The sequence below is a fragment of the Octopus sinensis genome, linkage group LG19 (assembly GCF_006345805.1).
Source record: "Octopus sinensis linkage group LG19, ASM634580v1, whole genome shotgun sequence".
In the NCBI taxonomy this organism is placed as follows: Eukaryota; Metazoa; Mollusca; class Cephalopoda; order Octopoda; family Octopodidae; genus Octopus; species Octopus sinensis.
In genome coordinates, this window is record NC_043015.1 from 30,511,174 (window position 1) to 30,532,644 (window position 21,471).

At 38.8% G+C, this 21,471-nt stretch overlaps 1 protein-coding gene across 3 annotated transcripts in view; it reads left to right on the forward strand.

Annotated features, from left to right (window-relative positions):
- Window positions 1-21,471, forward strand: part of LOC115222255 (sodium leak channel non-selective protein-like) — a 114,726-nt gene that overhangs the window by 8,184 nt on the left and 85,071 nt on the right. For 2 of the 3 annotated variants that reach the window (XM_036511246.1, XM_036511247.1), the window contains exons 1-4: window positions 14,840-14,940; window positions 16,262-16,483; window positions 16,909-17,076; window positions 19,791-19,850. In XM_036511246.1, the coding sequence (XP_036367139.1) occupies window positions 14,896-14,940; window positions 16,262-16,483; window positions 16,909-17,076; window positions 19,791-19,850 (495 nt within the window). In that variant the 5' untranslated portion in view covers window positions 14,840-14,895. Of the gene's footprint in view, window positions 1-4,731; window positions 5,235-6,529; window positions 6,614-8,034; window positions 8,175-9,584; window positions 9,714-10,495; window positions 10,642-11,406; window positions 11,550-13,413; window positions 13,519-14,839; window positions 14,941-16,261; window positions 16,484-16,908; window positions 17,077-19,790; window positions 19,851-21,471 lie in introns of those variants that run through there. The other variant, XM_036511248.1, reaches the window with a different exon arrangement.

Here is a 21,471-nt window from a genome sequence, read left to right on the forward strand (position 1 = left end):
GAATCCCTTGTAGAGATCCCCATTAGTATTTTCCTTCGACTAGGAAAAGGCAGGCAGTTTTCTTAGACTTGATGAATGAAGGCAGCCAAGCCCTGATTAATTTTTTCAAGTTTCACTTGAAGAGGAAGGTGACATCCAATAAATTTGTTGAAAGGTGGATGAGAATGGTGAGCAGGGGCCCAAGTCAAAGAGTCTACTCTCAGTATGTACCTATAAACTGAAGAACATATCTCAAAAAGAACACTTAACCTTAGCAGTCATAGTAAGCTTGGATCTGTGGAGTCCCCTTGATTTGCCCTAGGTGTTAGTCCTCTCTGTGGACTCTCTCACATTTTTCTACTATCGGTTTTTGTATATTGTATATGCCATCACTTTTTCTCCCTTCTTTCATCCACTGTATATCTGTGTGTGAGTGTTAACATGTGTCCCTGTAATGCCATCTTATCTGTTGCTCTGAGTTGGTAGTATTGTTAGAGCATAAAAAAAAATGTCATGCAGGGTTTTTTCCAGTTCTTGCCTCCGCTCCCCTCAAAATTGCTGGCCTTGTGCCAAAATTATTATTATCATTATTATTATTATTGAGTGAGAGAGCAGTGCATGCCATCAAAGTGACACTGGTGTAAAATATACGAAGCCCAGTATACCCATCGCGACTACCTGTCTGATAAGGGTACACTAGGCACATGCATCACAACCATATGTGCGCAACATGGTGATCTCCTATCAAGATAAACAGCGCATGACCTTGCAGGTGGGGCCCAGTTAGAATGTTCTTCTGGTCAAGTAACCCATCCCGCTCAAAAGGTCCCTGAATAAGGATTGTTTAAGGATTATTATTATTATTATTGTTATTATTATTATTATTATCATTATTATTATTATGTTAGTGTGTTTGTTTTCTATATACATAGCATAAAACTACCTCCTTCTCGACTGTAACTCTACTCAGTTTTGGTGGGTGTATGGCAACCTCACTCATCTTGGTACCATGAAAAAAGCACCCAATACACTCTGTAAAGTGTTTGGCATTAGGAAGGGCATCAGCCATAAAAGACCATGCCAAAGCAGACACTGGAACACAATATTGTCCTTGGACCCATCAGATCCTGTCAATCATCAAACGCATGCCAGCATGGAAGATAGTCATTAGAAGATGATGATGTAAAATAGAAAGTGGAGAGAGATTGCTTCCTCCCCTGCAAGATTCAGTTACAGTATCTACATTAAATCATATAGTTGTACTAACTACTACATCAAAGCTGCCTTCATAACTTTCATCATCATCGTTTAACGTCCGCTTTCCATGCTAGCATGGGTTGGACGGTTTGACTGTGGGCTGGCGAACCAGATGGCTGCACCAGGCTCCAGTCTTGATCTGGCAGAGTTTCTACATTTGGATGCCCTTCCTAACGCCAACCACTCCAAGAGTGTAGTGAGTGCTTTTACGTGCCACTAGCATGGGGGCCAGTCAGGTGCTACTGGCAATGACCTCGCTTGAATTTTTTTTTTTTTTTTACACATGCCAATGGCACAGGTGCCAGTAAGGCGATGCTGGTAACGATCCCGCTCGAATGGTGTCTTTTACATGCCACTGGCATGGAAGCCAGTTGGCTGCTCTGGCAACGATCACACTTAGATGGTGCTCTTAGCACCCTACTAGCATGGGGCACAGCCTAAAAGTAGCTGGTACATCAGTTTGTATAATAAATAACCTCAGAACTTTCAAATGTCTCTCTCTCTCTTCGTCACACACACACACACGCGCATGTTCATTCCCCACACATATATTTGTTAATGTGTTTGTATAATTAATGAGTTATAATCTTTATAATTATACTTGCACATATTTACATAATTACATATGAAATTAGGAAGAGGGTATAGTTGGAATTTCATAGAAGTCTACTGACATTCTGATATTGTTTACCATTCTGCTATTTTGTCTCTTCTATACAAAACATTTGGATCACATTTGGTTTGTCTGAAAATATGGCGATATTCTGGTATTTTTTTTCCTATTTTGATATGGTTTATTTCATTTATTTTTTTTTATTCAGTTGCTTATTATATAATCTCATGTTCGTATTGTGTGTGTTGTATTGTATAATACAAAGAGTCTGGTCGGGTTGAAAATAACCAGTCATCTCATAGTTAGACTTGTAAGTTAGCACACCTAACCATTATTCAAACCTTGAGATAATGTGTGTATAATATATATATATATATATATATATATATATATATATATATCTTTATTCCTTATTCCTGTATATATATATCATCATCATCATCATCGTTTAACGTCCGCTTTCCATGCTACCATGGGTTGGATGGTTCGACCAGGGTCTGAGAAGCCAGGAGGCTACACCGGTCTCCAGTCTGATCTGGCAGTGTTTCTACAGCTGGATGCCCTTCCTAACGCCAACCACTCCGTGAGTGTAGTGGGTGCTTTTTACGTGCCAGGCGAGACTGGCAACGGCCACGATCAGATGGTGCTTTTTATGTGCCATCGGCACGGAGGCCAGTTGGGGCGGCGCTGGCAACGGTCACGTTCGGATGGTTCTTTTATGTGCCACTGGTACTGATATATATATATATCTTTATTCCTTATTCCTGTGTGTATATATATATACAGACAGACAGACAGATAGATAGATGTGTGTGTATATACATATGTTATATATATAAGGGCATGATATCATTCACTATATGTATATCATCGTTATCGTTTAACATTCACTTTTTTAACTGGGATACTGCCTTGAAGTATTTAATGATAACTTTGATCTGACTAATTATTTCTAAGTATTGATTTCTTTTTGCCAAACTGCTAAGTTGTGTTGACGTAAAGAAATCAACACCATTTGTCAAGTGGTGAAAGGCAAACACACATATATGTACTCCTCATATATACACACATACATACAAATATATGCACATACATAGTCATAAGTATTGTTGATATACCTTTACAGTATTCCTGTTAGCCAGGTACTCATAACAAGTGCTACTAAGTTAATTACTCCGATCTCAAAGATCCTTACTATCTGGATATCATTATCATCATTTAATGTGGGCTTTCCATGTGGCATAGGTTTGACAGGAGCTGACCAGGCATTAACGCTTCTGCTATGAAGGATGGATCTTCTTGAGTACAGCAAAGCGCCAGATATCTTGGTCCTTTGTCATCTCAGGTGCCAGATTTCTAAGTCGTTTGTCATTATCATCATCATCGTTTAACGTCCGTTTTCCGTGCTAGCATGGGTTGGACAGTTCGACCGGGGTCTGGGAAGCCGGGAGGCTGCACTGGTCTCCAGTCTGATCTGGCAGTGTTTCTACAGCTGGATGCCCTTCCTAACGCCAACCACTCCGTGAGTGTAGTGGGTGCTTTTTACGTGCCAGGCGAGACTGGCAACGGCCACGATCAGATGGTGCTTTTTATGTGCCATCGGCACGGAGGCCAGTTGGGGCGGCGCTGGCAACGGTCACGTTCGGATGGTTCTTTTATGTGCCACTGGTACTGATATATATATATATCTTTATTCCTTATTCCTGTGTGTATATATATATATATATACAGACAGACAGACAGATAGATAGATGTGTGTGTATATACATATGTTATATATATAAGGGCATGATATCATTCACTATATGTATATCATCGTTATCGTTTAACATTCACTTTTTTAACTGGGATACTGCCTTGAAGTATTTAATGATAACTTTGATCTGACTAATTATTTCTAAGTATTGATTTCTTTTTGCCAAACTGCTAAGTTGTGTTGACGTAAAGAAATCAACACCATTTGTCAAGTGGTGAAAGGCAAACACACATATATGTACTCCTCATATATACACACATACATACAAATATATGCACATACATAGTCATAAGTATTGTTGATATACCTTTACAGTATTCCTGTTAGCCAGGTACTCATAACAAGTGCTACTAAGTTAATTACTCCGATCTCAAAGATCCTTACTATCTGGATATCATTATCATCATTTAATGTGGGCTTTCCATGTGGCATAGGTTTGACAGGAGCTGACCAGGCATTAACGCTTCTGCTATGAAGGATGGATCTTCTTGAGTACAGCAAAGCGCCAGATATCTTGGTCCTTTGTCATCTCAGGTGCCAGATTTCTAAGTCGTTTGTCATTATCATCATCATCGTTTAACGTCCGTTTTCCGTGCTAGCATGGGTTGGACAGTTCGACCGGGGTCTGGGAAGCCGGGAGGCTGCACTGGTCTCCAGTCTGATCTGGCAGTGTTTCTACAGCTGGATGCCCTTCCTAACGCCAACCACTCCGTGAATGTAGTGGGTGCTTTTTACGTGCCACCACCACAGGTGCCAATGGAGGCTGGCAGTGGCCATGATCTGTTGGTGCTTTTTACGTGCCACCAGCACAGAAGCCAGTCAAGGCAGCACTGGCATCGGCCACGTTCAGATGGTGCTTTTTACGTGCCACCGGCACAGGTACCACATATATATTCTAAACAGTTTCCATTTATCAAATTTACTTACCAGCCTGGAGCTATAGCAAAAGACACCACACAAGATGCTTAAGATTCCACACAATAGGATTGTATCCAAAATCATGTGGATGTTGTTTTAAAACCTGCACTGCTTAAAAATGCATTCAATTATATTAATTAATGTTTTCTACATTTCAAATTAATTAACTGCTGCTTAAATTTATGTTTTCTGTGTCTTTCCTTTTCAGATGTGGTGGAACATTTTCATTAATATCTTCAATATTATTGTTTCCATTACTCAACTAAGATGAAGATGTCAAGGCAAAACTTCACTGTGAGAATTCCTGCGAGGAATCAGTTTGATTTCTCTTTGATAACATTCTATTTAATCAACTCTTTGCTCTAGTTGTGACGTTCTTCCACACACACACACACCCCTCTGTGTAGGCTCTAGCTAGTCATGCTTGTAAACAGAAAGACAAGTTTCCGAGAAAACATGGCACTATCTGATTACGGACCAGACGAAAATGTCAATGATACCACAGATATCGACTGGGTGAAAAAAGCTTGGGTTCGACGAATGTTTCGCGTTTGTGCCCTAATTAGTATGATATCTGTTAGTATGAACACCCCTAAGACATTTGAATATCAACCAAAATTAAAATATGTCACCTTCATCACAGATTTACTTATTACATTTCTGTTTACAACAGAGATGATAGCTGAAATGCATATACGAGGCATTGTCAAGGTAAGACTATTTTTTAAAAATACTTGTTGTCATCCGTGTTAATCGTCGTCATATTATTATCATTGTCATTGTTTTAATGTCCAGTTTTCTCTACTTGCATAAGTCACACAAAATTTATTGAGGTCTGTTTTGTATAGCCAAATGCTTTTCCTCTAATCAACGCTCACCTGGTTTTCCAAGCAAGATGATATATATTTCCCCTAGTCCTTTGAAAATGATCAACACAATGGTCAAAAATATATGTGTGTGAATATATATATATATATATATATATATTACTATGAAGCATTGTGTAGAATATATTGTATAAAGGATTGTGGATAAGGGCAAAACAATGCAAAGAAAATGCAAGCTAAATCACAAGAAAACAAATATGTAGTATATATTTATGTAGTGTATATATATATACATATATATATATATGTGTGTATGTATATATATGTATGTATGTATGTATATATATGTGTATCATCATCATCATCGTTTAACGTCCACTTTCCATGCTAGCATGGGTTGGACGATTTGACTGAGGACTGGCGAACCAGATGGCCTCAGCAGGCTCCAATCAGATCTGGCAGAGTTTCTACAGCTGGATGCCCTTCCTAATGCCAACCACTCCGAGAGTGTAGTGGGTACTTTTACGTGCCATCGGCACGAGGGCCAGTCAGGCGGTACTGGCAATGGGCATGCTCAAGTGTTTTTTTTTCTATCACATGAAGTGCAGGTTGTACCCTTAGCTCCCCATTCATTCAAAGGGGATCTTTGTCTTGACAACTGCATGGCAACCTCACTATTGCTGGTGCCCCCCAAAAAACACCCAGTATGTGTTGTAAAGTAGCTGGCACTAGAAAGGACACCCAGCTGGAGAAACCATGCGAAAGCAGACATTTGGAGTATATTGCAATTCTTGGACCTGTCAAATCCTATCAAACCATTTGGCCCATGCCAGCATGGAACATGGACATTAAATGATGATAACAGTGATGATGATGTCATTTACTGTTGAAACTGTATACTAAATGAAAAGATATTTTAAAGGGTTTTCCTGTTTTTACTTTTACATCTTGATTATAAGCTCTACCAAACACTTTCCTTGTTTATTTTATCCAGTTCATTGATACTCTCTCCTCTCATAACTGATCAATGTATTTATCAGGGATGTTTTTGGCATATTTTCAAGAGATAGTAGTAGAAAATTCAGACTTTGTTTCTTGAAACATTAATAATAATTTAATTGATGTTGTTAAAAATATTGTCTTTTGAGTTGAAGTTATATTCTTTTTTCTTCATTTTAGGGAGAAGTTCCTTATTTAAAAGACCGGTGGTGCCAGTTTGATGGTTTTATGGTTCTTTGTCTTTGGTTATCAGTTATGTTACAGGTAATTTCACAACTTTTCCTTGACTCCCCATCAAGAACATAAATGTATTAACATTACAATATTTCAGTCTTCTGTTACAAGCTATAACATAATGTTGGTCATGTGATCTGCATGTAAGTTCTCACTTAACTGAGCTGTTCTTCACTCCTGCTCCAGAGCGTGGGCTGCGGGGTTGCTCCGAAAAGATCTATCTACGACGATTTCATCTCAATCGAAGGAGAGGGGCTTTCTCCGTCCGGGTTGCGGATCTGTGGAATAAGCTGCCAGACGAGATAGTATAGATGCCAACGGCCACTCGGTTCAAAGTCTCTCTTGACCAGAAATGGCCTGAACTCTTTGTATGACCACCCTCCCTGTACATAACTCCCTGTCTCCCTACATGGCCTTGCTTTTGATTTTTGAGCCAATAACCAAATCTCTCTCTGTATTTTGATTCTCAGTTAGTTCCACATGACTAATTCCATACATATCAAAGGTTTATTTGTTAGAAAGAATTACTAGCAAAGTAGCATAGTAATTATTATTTGTATTACTCATTGTTTTAGAGTATTACTTTTGGCCAACTCGCTTAGTCAGCAGGGTGGCTTCGTTTGAAGGCTAAAACAATATAAATTGCATTGTGACCAGTGATGTGTAACAGCATCTGATAGTCTGGTCAGTCATGTGATTGCTCTTAGTATATTCACCTATTACAAGAATTAAAGATTGGGCAACAAGGTAGACAAACATTAGGTTGAAATCCACTGCAAGTATTTTGGCCTTGTTTTGGCATAGAAGAATTAATCATCAAGCTGTCAAGAATAGGCACCAAATCAAATGAAAATGCAGCAGGCAAGAGACCAGCATTGTATATATATATAGAGAGAGATCACTCTTGTCTAGCTAATACTGATAGACAGGAGCTAAATGGGAAGCCTTTCAGAGTCTCCTGGGGTTTATTAAGCATTTAAAACATGTTTTTTCAAATGTATGATTTAATCATCATCATTTCTACTTTTTCTATGTTTCCATGGGCTGGATGAAGCAGTTTTCTACAACCAGATATCTCTCTTGTTGCCAAACTTTGTTTTGAAATATAGTCACTTATTCCTCTAGTTTTCACATGTTGAACCACAAAATTGTGGAACATAAACCAAACATCACCGCTGCTCAAGCAGAGTCAGTTGCAAAGGTATGCTGAGACACACACACTCACACACAGATGGGCTTCCACACAGTTTTCATCTACCAAATTTTACTCACAAGTAGTATAGGATCTAACCTAAAACATATAGTTAGGAAGTTAGGAAGAGCAAGGGCAATAAAATTCCCTTTAACCTTTTTCAAAAGTCTCACATTTCACATCTTCCTGCTGATGATGGTATTGGTGATGTGTAGATGTTGGTGCATGTTTCTGATGTATGTTTTCTTTTGTTTTTCAGATATTTGAAATGCGAGAAATAAGTTCAGACTATGCTTTCTTGTCCCTATTAAGATGTCCTCGACCTCTCATCCTAGTTCGCGTGTTCAGAGTCTTCCTCAAATTTCAGTTACCCAAAACAAGAATTAACTCAATTTTTAAGTAAGTCTTATTTCTTGTCTCCTGTCTATCTGTTTTCTCTCTCTCTCTCTCTCCCCCCTCTCTCTGTGCATGTATGCATGCATTCATGCGCACTCATACACACACGCACACATACACATATCATCACTTCAATGTCCACTTTTCCCATGCAAGCATGGGTCAGACAGAATTTGTTGATGTAGAATTTCTACAGACAGATGTCTGTCCTATCCCCAACTCTCACCTGTTTCCGAGGAAGGTAATATTTCCCCATGACCAAACATGTCCTCGTAGAAGATTGGAAACGAAGGATTTTGCTTGTATGACAGTAATTCCCATTTACAACTATCATTTTGTTGTCAAAACCAAAGAGGTCAGAAATCTGAAGAGGATTCTATATAAGTTAAATATAACTCTTGAGTAAATTGATTTATGTTTTAGTATTTGTTTTGGCACTTTATGCTCTGAGTTCAAATTCTGCCTTACCTTTCATCCTCTCTGGCCATCATCATCATCATTCAACGTCCATTTTCCATGCTAGCACGGGTTGGACGGTTCGACCGGGGTCAGGGAAGCCAGAAGGCTGCACCAGGCTCCAGTCTGATCTGGCAGTGTTTCTACAGCTGGATGCCCTTCCTAATGCCAACCACTCCGCAAGTGTAGTGGGTGCTTTTTACGTGCCACCGGCACAGGTGCCAGGGAAGTCTGGCAGCAGCCCCGATTGGTTGGTGCTTTTAACGTGCCACCGGCATGGAAGCCAGTCAAGGCAGCACTAGCATCAGCCACATTCGGATGGTGCTTTTAACGTGCCACCGGCATGGAAGCCAGTCGAGGCAGCGCTGGCATCAGCCACGTTCGGATGGTGCTTTTTATGTGCCACCGGCATAGGTATGCCAATAAAACAAAATACCAGCCAAGTACTGGAGTCAGTGAAATCAACCATCTCCTCCTCTCAGAATTGCTGGCCTTGTGCCTAAATCAGAAACAATTGAGAGAAGTGAACTGACAGAATTGTTAAAGTTTTTAAACAAAATGCTTTGTGGTATTCATTCTGGTGCTTTGCATTCTGAGTTCAAACCTCACTGATTTCAACTTCACCTTTCATCTTTACAAAGTTGATAAAGTAAACTACCTGTCGAGTACAAGATCAATTTAATTGACTTGCACCTGGCAGGATTGAAAGCACACTGGGCAAAATGCTTAGCAGCATCTTGTCCAACTATATATTCTGAGTTCAGATTCTGCCGAGGTCAGCTTTGCCTTTCAGCCTTTCGAGGTTGATAAATTAAATACCAGTCAAGTACTGGGGTCAGTGTAATCGACTTAACCCCTCCCCCAAAATTTCAGGCTTTGTACCTTTAGTAGAAAAGATCATCATTATTATTACTATTACTTATTGTTATATATATATTTTTCCTCGTTCTTTTCCAGGCGTTCAGGTCAACAGATCTATAATGTGACTATGTTTTTCCTGTTCTTTATGTCTCTTTATGGTATACTCGGAGTTCAGTTCTTTGGAGAAATGAAACACCATTGTGTCATCAATGGAACTGATCCCAAGTAAGTAGTCTGCTCCCTTTGTTGCTGTTAACTTTCGTAGCCAAAATAATTGTTGTTGTTGTTGTTTAGACTCAGGCCAGGCCTTACCAAACATGTTTGATTAGACGGTCCCTTCTTTTACTCAGATGTATTATACAGGGTGGGCCAAAAGATATCTATCTAGATATAAAAAAAAAAGCAAAGTTGCAGAGACATCATCGACAATTCAAAACCAGCAAGACCTAGGAGAAGAAGGCCTTCCCTCAGGGTAACACATGAGCCCACAGGGGAAGCAGAAGACAGAACACTTCTACACTGAGGCAGAATTGTAAAAGCAGAGATCCAACTGGAGAGGAGCAGAAAAGACAGCCCACAGTCAAGCACAGTTGTTGATGGTTTATGCTACAGAGGGAGTGAAAGGCTTAAGAGATACAGTTCAATCGGTTCCATCTTTGACTGTCATCGGATGTTTTGCTGCATGATGTTTTTGCCTCTGGGAAGAGATGATCCACATTAGTCTGGCCTTGTCCTTTGACCAGTCCTGCATGAGAAGCCCTGCCAGGAACTTGTTCTCTGCTAGCATAGCTCTCAGAATCATTGAGGCACACTGCTCCCCACACTGCAACAGGGACTGGGACTTTGTGGTGGGATTGAAACAGTATGCATATGGATATTGAAAAGGAAATTATTTCTGTAGATAAAGTTAATTCTCAGGAAAAATAATTCTTATTAATAACTCACCTCATCCATTGAACTTAATTAATTTTCTTTTCTTTCCTCCTTGCTCTCACTTTTAAATCTAGAAATGTGTCTTTGGAGTCGTTTGCAATTCCTGATACGTTCTGTTCCCCTGATCGGGGATCAGGCTACCAATGTCCCTTAGGAATGGAGTGTATAGCTTTGCAGCTCAATCGCAAGCAAAGTGGTTTTGATGGCTTTGATATGTTTGGTAAGTTTTTATGTTGATAAATTTATTATGATTGTATGGCAGTGTGCATTACTGTTTGTAGTGTTTAGTGTGGGTGTCCTGCAATGTTTTAGTAAAGCTGTGTTGGAGTGTTTAGTGTGGTTGCGTTGTTTTATAAGGATTGTACTGTAATGTTTATTGTGGTTTTGTGGTGGTCTCACTGGGTCTTTTAACCCTTTCATTACTAACCCGGCTGAAACCGGTTCTGGCTCTGAGTACAAATGTCTTGTTTACATAAGTTTTGAATTAAAATCTTCCACCAAACTTTAGTCACAGTTTATGCTCTGTGTTTCTTTCAATTAATTTTAAATATAACAAAGAATTTAGTAAAATAACTTAGTTATCATTCAGCAAGTGTTAGGAACATAAATTGGATGATTTTAATTCAAAACTTATGAAATCAAGACATTTGTACTCAGAGCCAGGTTGGTAACGAAAGGGTTAAACAACTGAGATAGAATTCCCTGACATGACTAAGTAAACTATAATTTGCAATGGTTTTTTTTATGCCAGAATATCTTCAAATTCTTATTTGTTTTATTTCCTGTAACAGGAAGAGATGGGTGTGTGTGTGTGTACACAACTGTCCCCCTCTCACCCAGTTTCTTCCTTAAAACAATCCCACCACCCATTATCTCTCTAATGAATCCTTTTATGGAAATATATTTTGTAATTTTCAATAATTAATTGTAAAATATCGAAACTAAAGAATTACGACTATTTCATTTTTGTTTTGTATATTTGCAGCTATGAGTTTCTTCACTGTGTACAAATCTGCATCTCAAGAAGGCTGGGTCTTTCTTATGTATGATACTGTTGATAGTTTACCTTCCTGGCGGTCACCCCTCTATTTCATATCACTCATTTTCTTTCTTGCTTGGCTGGTAAAGGTACGTGCACTTTGTACTGTTATGTGGAGTGTGTGTGTGTGTGTATACATAAGAAAAGAGATGACAAAAGAATAAACATCATCATCGTTTAACGTCTGTTTTCTGAGCTAGCACGGGTTGGACGGTTCGACCACTGATCTGGCAGTGTTTCTACAGCTGGATGCCCTTCCTAACGCCAACCACTCCGCAAGTGTAGTGGGTGCTTTTTAGGTGCCACCGGCACAGGTGCCAGGGGAATCTGGCTTCAGCCATGATCGGTTGGTGCTTTTAATGTGCCACCGGCACGGAAGCCAGTCAAGGCGGCGCTGGCATCGGTCCGGTTCGGATGGTGCTTTTTATGTGCCACCGGCACAGGTATCACAACTACTATTTCCATTGATATTTATTTCGATGTTCATGTTCATGACTCAACACGTCTCCTCAAGCACAGCGGGATGTTCTGGAATCCAAGGTACTTTGGATGGGCGGGGGCTATGCGGGACTGGTGCAGGAAGCAGCCCGAAACTTAATTAGCTGTTTCTACAATAAGATGCAGTGGGCTCATAGTTGAATCCCTGAGTATCAGTTGAGCCTCAATCATGAAATACATTTTATTTGGGAAAGCAAAAACGTATTTACTGCATCTTACAGTGGAAGCAGTTGTAAACTAATGAAGTTATTCCTTTGTCATCTCTTTTATTATTACTGCTCTGTACTCAACAAACATTTCGTTCAGAGGCATACACATATTGAGTTCTACCCAGGGTATTAATTTTGCAATGCCTTAGCGACGTATATATGTTCTTTTATTCTTATACTTATTTCAGTCATTTGACTGTGGCCATGCTGGAGCATCGCCTTTAGTTGAACAAATCAACCCTAGGACTTATCCTTTGTAAGCCTAGTACTTATTCTAACGGTTTTTTTTGCTTAACTGCTAAGTTTCAGGGATGTAAACACACCAACGTCAGTTGTCAAGTGATGGCAGGGGGATAAACACAGGCACACAAATACATACATTTATATATATATAGTAGGCGCAGGCATGGCTGTGTGGTTAGGGAGCTTGCTTCCTAGCTACATGGTTTCGGGTTCAGTCCCACTGCGTGGCACTTTGGGCAGGTGTCTTCTGCTATAGCCCCGAGTCGACCGAAGCTTTGTGATTGAATTCAGTAGGCGGAAGTTACTGCCGTGTGTGTATAAGTGCTCAGTGCCTCTCCAAAAGAGAGAGAGAGGGATATATATATATATATATATATATATACGATATTTATGCGATTTTGTGTACTTGTGCATCCAGTGAGACTATATACAAATCTCATAGCATTGATAACACTTTTACAGAAGTGATAGAAAATCCATCATTGCAGCTGTGGTATATTGAGATTAAATCTCAATATACCACAGGATTAATTGTAAATTAATAGGATTAATTGTAAATACATCCCCCCATACATACGTACATACATACATATGTACATGCATGCATACAAACAAACAAACAGATACTTAGTTTCATGGAAAAAGAGCGAAAAAGAAACTGACATATAGTCTCCAAATCCAATCTATTTGTGGCACTGTAGAGATCTGTAAGACATTCCAAAAATTATCCATAAGGGATTCTTATGTGAACAGATGTCTACACTTGGGTGCATGCATTAACAGTTCAACTCACGTGCTCACTCAACCACAGATTTACAAACACCAGGAACTCTCTTAACTCAAAAAGTCTTGTCACTTTGTTAGCAACTGGCTTGAACTCTCTCAAGAAGAACTTGAAATAAACTCAAAGAAAAATCATACACACACATACACACACACACTTTCTTTCTCATGTAACCTTTATTTTGTTGTATGTTTATTATATATTTTTTTTTCTTTCCAGAATGTTTTTATAGCTGTGATAATTGAAACTTTTGCTGAAATAAGGGTTCAATTTCAAACTATGTGGGGACCTAGAGGCAGTGATGCTAATTCGGACTCATCTCAGGTAAAACTTCTCTTTTTTTCTTTTGTAAACCTTTTATTCAAATTTATCTGAGACAAGTCATTTTATCAAAGATTATCTGGGGATGTTACTTTTGTTGTGGCTTATATTTTTGAACTATTGAGTTTACTATCATAGTTATCTTCTACTAGTTTCAGTCATTGAACTGCAGCCTTGGTTGGGCATTGCTTTGAAAGTTCTTAGCCAAACAGATCAATCCCAGGACTTATTTTTAACTCTGTTGCCTGTTACTTATACTGTTGGTCTCTTTTGCATTAGCAGATTGCTAATATACAAGAACATAAAAAAACAAGCACCAGTTGTCAAGTAATGACAAGAGGCAAACACAAAGAGAGAGAGAGAGAGAGACACACACACACACATGCACACACAGAGAGGCTTCTTGCTGTTTCAATCTACCAAATCCACTCACAAGGCTGGTCAGCCCAGGGCTGTAACAGAAGACAACTTTCTTAAGGGACTGAACCTGAAACCGTATGGTTGCAAAGTGAGCTTCTTATCCACACAGCCATACCTGCACCTATTGCACCTATTGTTATTAAAAAGATAACAAAACAAACTGAGCAAGGGTTAACACTTCATTGAGTCAGTAGTGCGAAACTGATTTGGCAAGATCGGCCAAAATGGATCTAGATTGCTGCATGCTTTGATTAATTTGCCACTCTATTGACAGATATACAAGTACATATTTTTTCTGACTTATGGATTCTTAGATGGTGTATGTGTGTGTGTGTGTGTGTATCAAAATAAGCAACAAGGATATCCAAGGTAGTGTAGTACAATTGTTTCATGCTACTTCATTTTATTAAATACTGTAAATATTACATCAGTTTTAAAATGTCGAGCAATCTTCAGCCACATATAGAATTAACCACTCTGTCTATGTATCTACCCTCTTTGTAATGTTGGCAAATGAAATAAGTATAAGAATGTGTATTGTCCGTTTAATTAAAAAAATCTATAAGTGGCTGAAGATTGCTTGACATTTTAAAGCTGATGTAATACTTACAGTGTTTAATAAAATTGATTTATATGGATAATACCATACAAAATCCTGGTGCCTTTAACTTAAGTACCATATTCATCTGAATCTAAATTTTGCTGATCTTATATATATATAATTTTTTTTTATTATTTGGCAGAAGTTACAGAGTGACTCATGGGCCAGAGATTTGTGCATTGGCACTTTTCAGACTCTCATGCCTGAGTCACTCTGTAACTCATGTTTTGAATTCTGTTTTCCAGTTTGTATCACCAAACCTGTTTATACGATATATATATATTTTTTTTTCTTTCCAGAATGTTTTTATAGCTGTGATAATTGAAACTTTTGCTGAAATAAGGGTTCAATTTCAAACTATGTGGGGACCTAGAGGCAGTGATGCTAATTCGGACTCATCTCAGGTAAAACTTCTCTTTTTTTCTTTTGTAAACCTTTTATTCAAATTTATCTGAGACAAGTCATTTTATCAAAGATTATCTGGGGATGTTACTTTTGTTGTGGCTTATATTTTTGAACTATTGAGTTTACTATCATAGTTATCTTCTACTAGTTTCAGTCATTGAACTGCAGCCTTGGTTGGGCATTGCTTTGAAAGTTCTTAGCCAAACAGATCAATCCCAGGACTTATTTTTAACTCTGTTGCCTGTTACTTATACTGTTGGTCTCTTTTGCATTAGCAGATTGCTAATATACAAGAACATAAAAAAACAAGCACCAGTTGTCAAGTAATGACAAGAGGCAAACACAAAGAGAGAGAGAGAGAGAGACACACACACACACATGCACACACAGAGAGGCTTCCTTGCTGTTTCAATCTACCAAATCCACTCACAAGGCTGGTCAGCCCAGGGCTGTAACAGAAGACAACTTTCTTAAGGGACTGAACCTGAAACCGTATGGTTGCAAAGTGAGCTTCTTATCCACACAGCCATACTTGCACCTATTGCACCTATTGTTATTAAAAAGATAACAAAACAAACTGAGCAAGGGTTAACACTTCATTGAGTCAGTAGTGCGAAACTGATTTGGCAAGATCGGCCAAAATGGATCTAGATTGCTGCATGCTTTGATTAATTTGCCACTCTATTGACAGATATACAAGTACATATTTTTTCTGACTTATGGATTCTTAGATGGTGTATGTGTGTGTGTGTGTGTGTATCAAAATAAGCAACAAGGATATCCAAGGTAGTGTAGTACAATTGTTTCATGCTACTTCATTTTATTAAATACTGTAAATATTACATCAGTTTTAAAATGTCGAGCAATCTTCAGCCACATATAGAATTAACCACTCTGTCTATGTATCTACCCTCTTTGTAATGTTGGCAAATGAAATAAGTATAAGAATGTGTATTGTCCGTTTAATTAAAAAATTCTATAAGTGGCTGAAGATTGCTTGACATTTTAAAGCTGATGTAATACTTACAGTGTTTAATAAAATTTGATTTATATGGATAATACCATACAAAATCCTGGTGCCTTTAACTTAAGTACCATATTCATCTGAATCTAAATTTTGCTGATCTTATATATATATAATTTTTTTTTATTATTTGGCAGAAGTTACAGAGTGACTCATGGGCCAAGAGATTTGTGCATTGGCACTTTTCAGACTCTCATGCCTTGAGTCACTCTGTAACTCATGTTTTGAATTCTGTTTTCCAGTTTGTATCACCAAACCTGTTTATACGATATATATATATATTTTTTTTTCTGTAGGTTATTCAAAGTGATGGTGTTACGTGGAAACTTGTTTTTATTGACGAAGACAAGGCTCAAGGCCGAGCACCTCCCATATTCCAAAAGATCCTACGTTCCAATGTCTTCCACATCTCGTTGCTGTTGTTGGTAATGCTAAATGCTTTCACCGCTGCCAGCTTAACATTTGACCATAATAAGACAAATCCAAACACTAAACTGGATGGATTTTATTATGCTGAGGTATAAATATTTGGTTATTTTTTATACAAGACGGTTATGATTAAGATGTCTTTGATTATAAGTTTACTAGATCAGCACTGAGCTAGCCTAGGGTTAAACAACAACAGTCAAGACACTTTACCTAAATTTATTTTTTCATTTGTCTTACATCCATTTTTGCATGCATGTGTTAAATGAATACTTATTATAGCGATTTTGACGTCTATATCTAGCATATAGGCTGTCCACTTTTGGTGGTCAGTCCTCTAAATTTTGTGTGTATATATATATATATATATATATATATATATTATATATATATATATATATATATATATATATATATATATAAAATGTTACTCTTATTTAGATGTTTTGTATTTAATAATGTCTTTCTATTCTAATGCTCCTTGTTGAAACAATTTGGTTTTTCTTCTCTAACACAGGTTGTGTTTACTGCACTCTTTGATCTGGAAGCATTATTCAAAATCTGGTGTCTTGGTTTCCAAGGATACCTCAAGCGATCAGTGCACAAATTTGAACTTCTGCTTGCTGTAGGTACCACATTGCACATCATTCCCAGACTTTACCGCTCCCAGCTCACATATTTTCAGGTAACCAGTTCTCGTATTTTATTCAATATTTTTAAACACTCAAAGGAACAACTATTTCTTCAGGTGTAAGTATTTAAATGTGTAGGTTTCTGTTTGAAACACTATCTGTATGTGGTCATCATTATTATCATTATCCTTTTTATGTCCACTTTTCCATGCTTGCATGGGTCAGATGAAATTTGTTGAGGCAGACTTTCTATGGCCAAAGGCTTTTCATGTGACAGATTAGCATCCCATTCAAGGGAGACTCTTATAATCTCAGTCACTTACATTACTTTGGAAGCCAGATTAAGTCCTGGCCTTATGAGCCCTACTGTTGTATTTCGGAATGGTCATTTTGCCAATTTAGCCAATAAAAACACACGCACTATATATTTGGTGTTATTTTGCTTCAATGTTATTTATTTTTTACATTAATCTTAATCTTATTTCGGCCAGAGTTCTTTCGTTACACTCCTGTGACCGCATCAGTGGTCCTTTGCTTTCTTCTTTCTTATTCGAAAGAACTCTGGCTGAAATAAAATTAAGATTAATGTAAAAAATAAATAACACTGAAGCAAACTAACACCAAATATATAGTGCGTGTGTTTTTATTGGCTAAACTGGCAAAATGACCATTCCGAAATACAACAATATCTGTTTCAACACATGATTTCACATAAAAAATCTTGCACAACAAATATATAAACGTAACTTATGAGTTCTAGTTTATGAAAAAAGAAAAATGAAAAATGCTCTTCATACTACCAATCCTCACCTGTTTCTAAGCAAAGTTATATTTCCCTTAGATTAGTAGTTTGGCTCCCAACTAAGGTCCATATGGCTCCTGAGGGTCCATATAAGATTTTGGGGGCCCACACAACAAAATAGTAAATTTGGGGACCCACAATAGTATTTTAAAGAATTTTGCTTTAGAAGTATGTATTGCAAGAAACAGCTAGGTTTCTTTCTCTAACATTTTACATATAGTTCAACCTATACAAGTCAATGTGTGGATGCCAGCGCCGCCTTGACTGGCTTCTGTGCCGGTGGCATGTAAAAAGCACCAACCGATCGTGGCCGCTGCCAGCCTCCCATGGCACCCGTGCCAGTGGCACATAAAAAGCACCCACTACACTCTCGGAGTGGTTGGCGTTAGGAAGGGCATCCAGCTGTAGAAACACTGCCAGATCAGACTGGAGCCTGGTGCAGCCATCTGGCTTCCCAGACCCCGGTCGAACCGTCCAACCTTTGCTAGCACAGAAAATGGACGTTAAACGATGATGATGATGATGAATTTTGTCAGAAGTTTTTATGAAACTAGTTTTTTGACACTGAATGGCTATGGAAGTCCAACAAAATAAAATAGCAATTGAAGGGAACCATAGATACAAAATGGCTGAGAACTCCTGCCCTAGCCCTTTAAAAATGAGCAGCACAATGACTAGACACGTTTCCATGAAAGTTTACAAGCAAACAATACTGCTTGTATGAAGTGTTGTTATTTACAATTAGGACCCTGTTTAGAGTCAAGGAGGCACATACATTTATACCCCACCACCACACACTCACTCAAATATACAATGGGCTTCTATCAGTTTCCTTCTATCAGCTTCCTTCTTCCGAATCCATTTGATCAGCTCAGGGCTATATCAGAAGACACTTGTCCAAGTTGTTGCACAGTAAGACTGAACCTGAAACCATGTGGTTCAAAGCGAAACCTTTTAACCACACAGCCATGCCTGCATCTGATTCAGAAATGGGGTTTTGTATGACAATTAAATATGATGGGCAGTAAATTTAGATTTGCAGCAATTGGAGAGCAGGTAGATCTAGCACACCTCATAAAATCCTTGAATCCTATGTTTTTACTACATAAATTGGTTAACCAATGTTCAAGGTACATGTCAGCTGCATTCTCTTCACTAGGAATGTGGCTTGCAAATGTTATGGGTGTTGTTCCTTCTTCCCTAACTTTTAGGGGTTTAACTAAGGGAGCAAAGACAGTGTCCATGCCTCTGCATGGTTTTCCAAACTTTTTTTTATATATAGAACAGAGGAAGAAACTGCATATTCTTCAATGTTCTAATAAGGGACAGTAATTACTTTCTTATGCCAATTACCCAATTTCCATGGCAATATTCCCCCTGAAAAAGATCCCAGTTCATTGCAGGATTACTCACAGCTGAGTGAAGTGGAGCAATGTGAAATGAAGTGTTTTGCTCAAGAACACATGCCATTTGGTCCAGGAATTGAAACCACGACATTATGATTGTGAATGTAACATCCTATCCACTTGGCCATGTGCCTTCATGTGTCATCTCTTGTGAAAGGTAGGAGAGTCCAGTTTGCTGGACATTGTTGTAGAGCTGAAAAAGAGGTAATTTCTACTCTTCTCCTCTGGAAGCCATCTACTCGCAATACCAGAGGGCGCACACTCTCCTACCCTGATGTAATCTCCAGGGATACAGGCATTCAGCAACAGGACCTTCGTACTGCCATGATGGACCGTGAAGTCTGGTAAATGATGATGAGGATGATGCCACCACATAATAGGAAAGTCACAATTATGAGAGAAATTTGAAATATAATTATGAATATTTTTTGACAGATTCTTTTTCATTATGGAGTCAAAAGCAGTCTCAACAGGATTGGTATCATAAGAATTACATGACAGCCTTCAGATGTATTGTTTTTTTGCTTGTAATAACTCTAAATTATTTTGTTTTCCAAAGGTTCTTCGAGTTGTTCGTCTCATAAAAGCATCTCCAGTTCTTGAAGACTTCTGTTGGAAGGTTTGTATATTTTGCCGTTATTCCTATTTCTTTACTACCCACAAGGGGCTAAACACAGAGGGGACAAACAAGGACAGACACATGGATTAAGTCGATTACATCGACCCCAGTGCGTAACTGGTACTTAATTTATTGAACCCGAAAGGATGAAAGGCAAAGTCAACCTCGGCGCAATTTGAACTCAGAACGTAGCGGCAGACAAAATACGGCTACGCATTTCGCCCGGCGTGCTAACGGTTCTGCCAGCTCTCCGCCCTATGTCATTATTCCTGTTAGGAATCAGTTGTATGTGGGGCCTCCATCAGTTAATGTTGACCACGCATCTGCACTTGTATATGCAGGCCTGATCAGAAGCTTTTGAGGAAGACTAACAGTCACCGACACATGCAAGTCTTTCCTTTCTCTCCATGCTCTCCTTTACTTGTTTCAGTCATTTGACTGCGGCCATGCTGGAGCACCGCCTTTAGTTCGAGCATATCGACCCCGGGACTTACTCTTTGTAAGCCCAGTACTTATTCTATCGGTCTCTTTTGCCGAACCGCTAAGTGACGGGGACGTAAACACACCAGCATCGGTTGTCAAGCAATGCTAGAGGGACAAACACACACACACACATATATATATACATATACATATATATGACAGGCTTCTTTCAGTTTCCGTCTACCAAATCCACTCACAAAGCATTGATCGGCCCGGGGCTATAGCAGAAGACACTTGCCCAAGATGCCACGCAGTGGGACTGAACCCGGAACCATGTGGTTGGTTAGCAAGCTACTTACCACACAGCCACTCCTGCTACCTATGTTTATCTAAGTTAAAGGCTGCGAACTTGAACCAGTATAGCTTGGCACCAGTATAATCACAGGCATTACTGTCTGAACCCAAAGAGCCAGAACAGATACAACAAGGCATTATGCCCAACTCCCTAACTGTTTTACCAGTCCTTTATCCTTGGTGGGAACATCAGCACATGTCTATGCAGGCCTCAGTGAGATTTTTTAAGAACACGAACGACGACAACTACCAGTTGCTCATGCATGCAAATCTCTCCTCTCCATGCAACTGATGTTTACTCAAAGGAAAATGGGGCTGATACAGCCTGGTATCTGTGTTATCACAGGTAAAGAGTCAGAAGAGATGCTGCAACCCTCTAACAGTTTCACCAGTATGTCACCCTGAATTGGTACTTTTTTTTGTTGACCCCCCCGCAAAAAGGATGAATCGCTAAGTTGACCTCAGTGGAGTTTGAAATCAGAGTGCAGAGAGTCAGAACAAATACTGCAAGGCTTTCTAACTTTCTATTGACTTTGGTCAGTTTTCTGCCTTAGAAACCAGTTTTAGTTTACCTATCTCTATGACACTTCCCATCACCAGTTTACATGTCATCAGGTGTTGTGTTCACTGTGTAGTCCTACATGGTGAGGGAACCTGGTTGCTTGGCCTGCCAGAAGTAGGCTGAATTTCCCTGAAATCACGCACACTGTCATCTTTAAAAAAAAAAAAGGTTGTATTGGAAATATAGTCTTAGATATACTACGAATAAAAGATGATGATCATGGCTGGAATGCTTTTGTTCGTTGGTTATGCCTTCCTATTATAAGGGAGTGGGGAGTTGTCA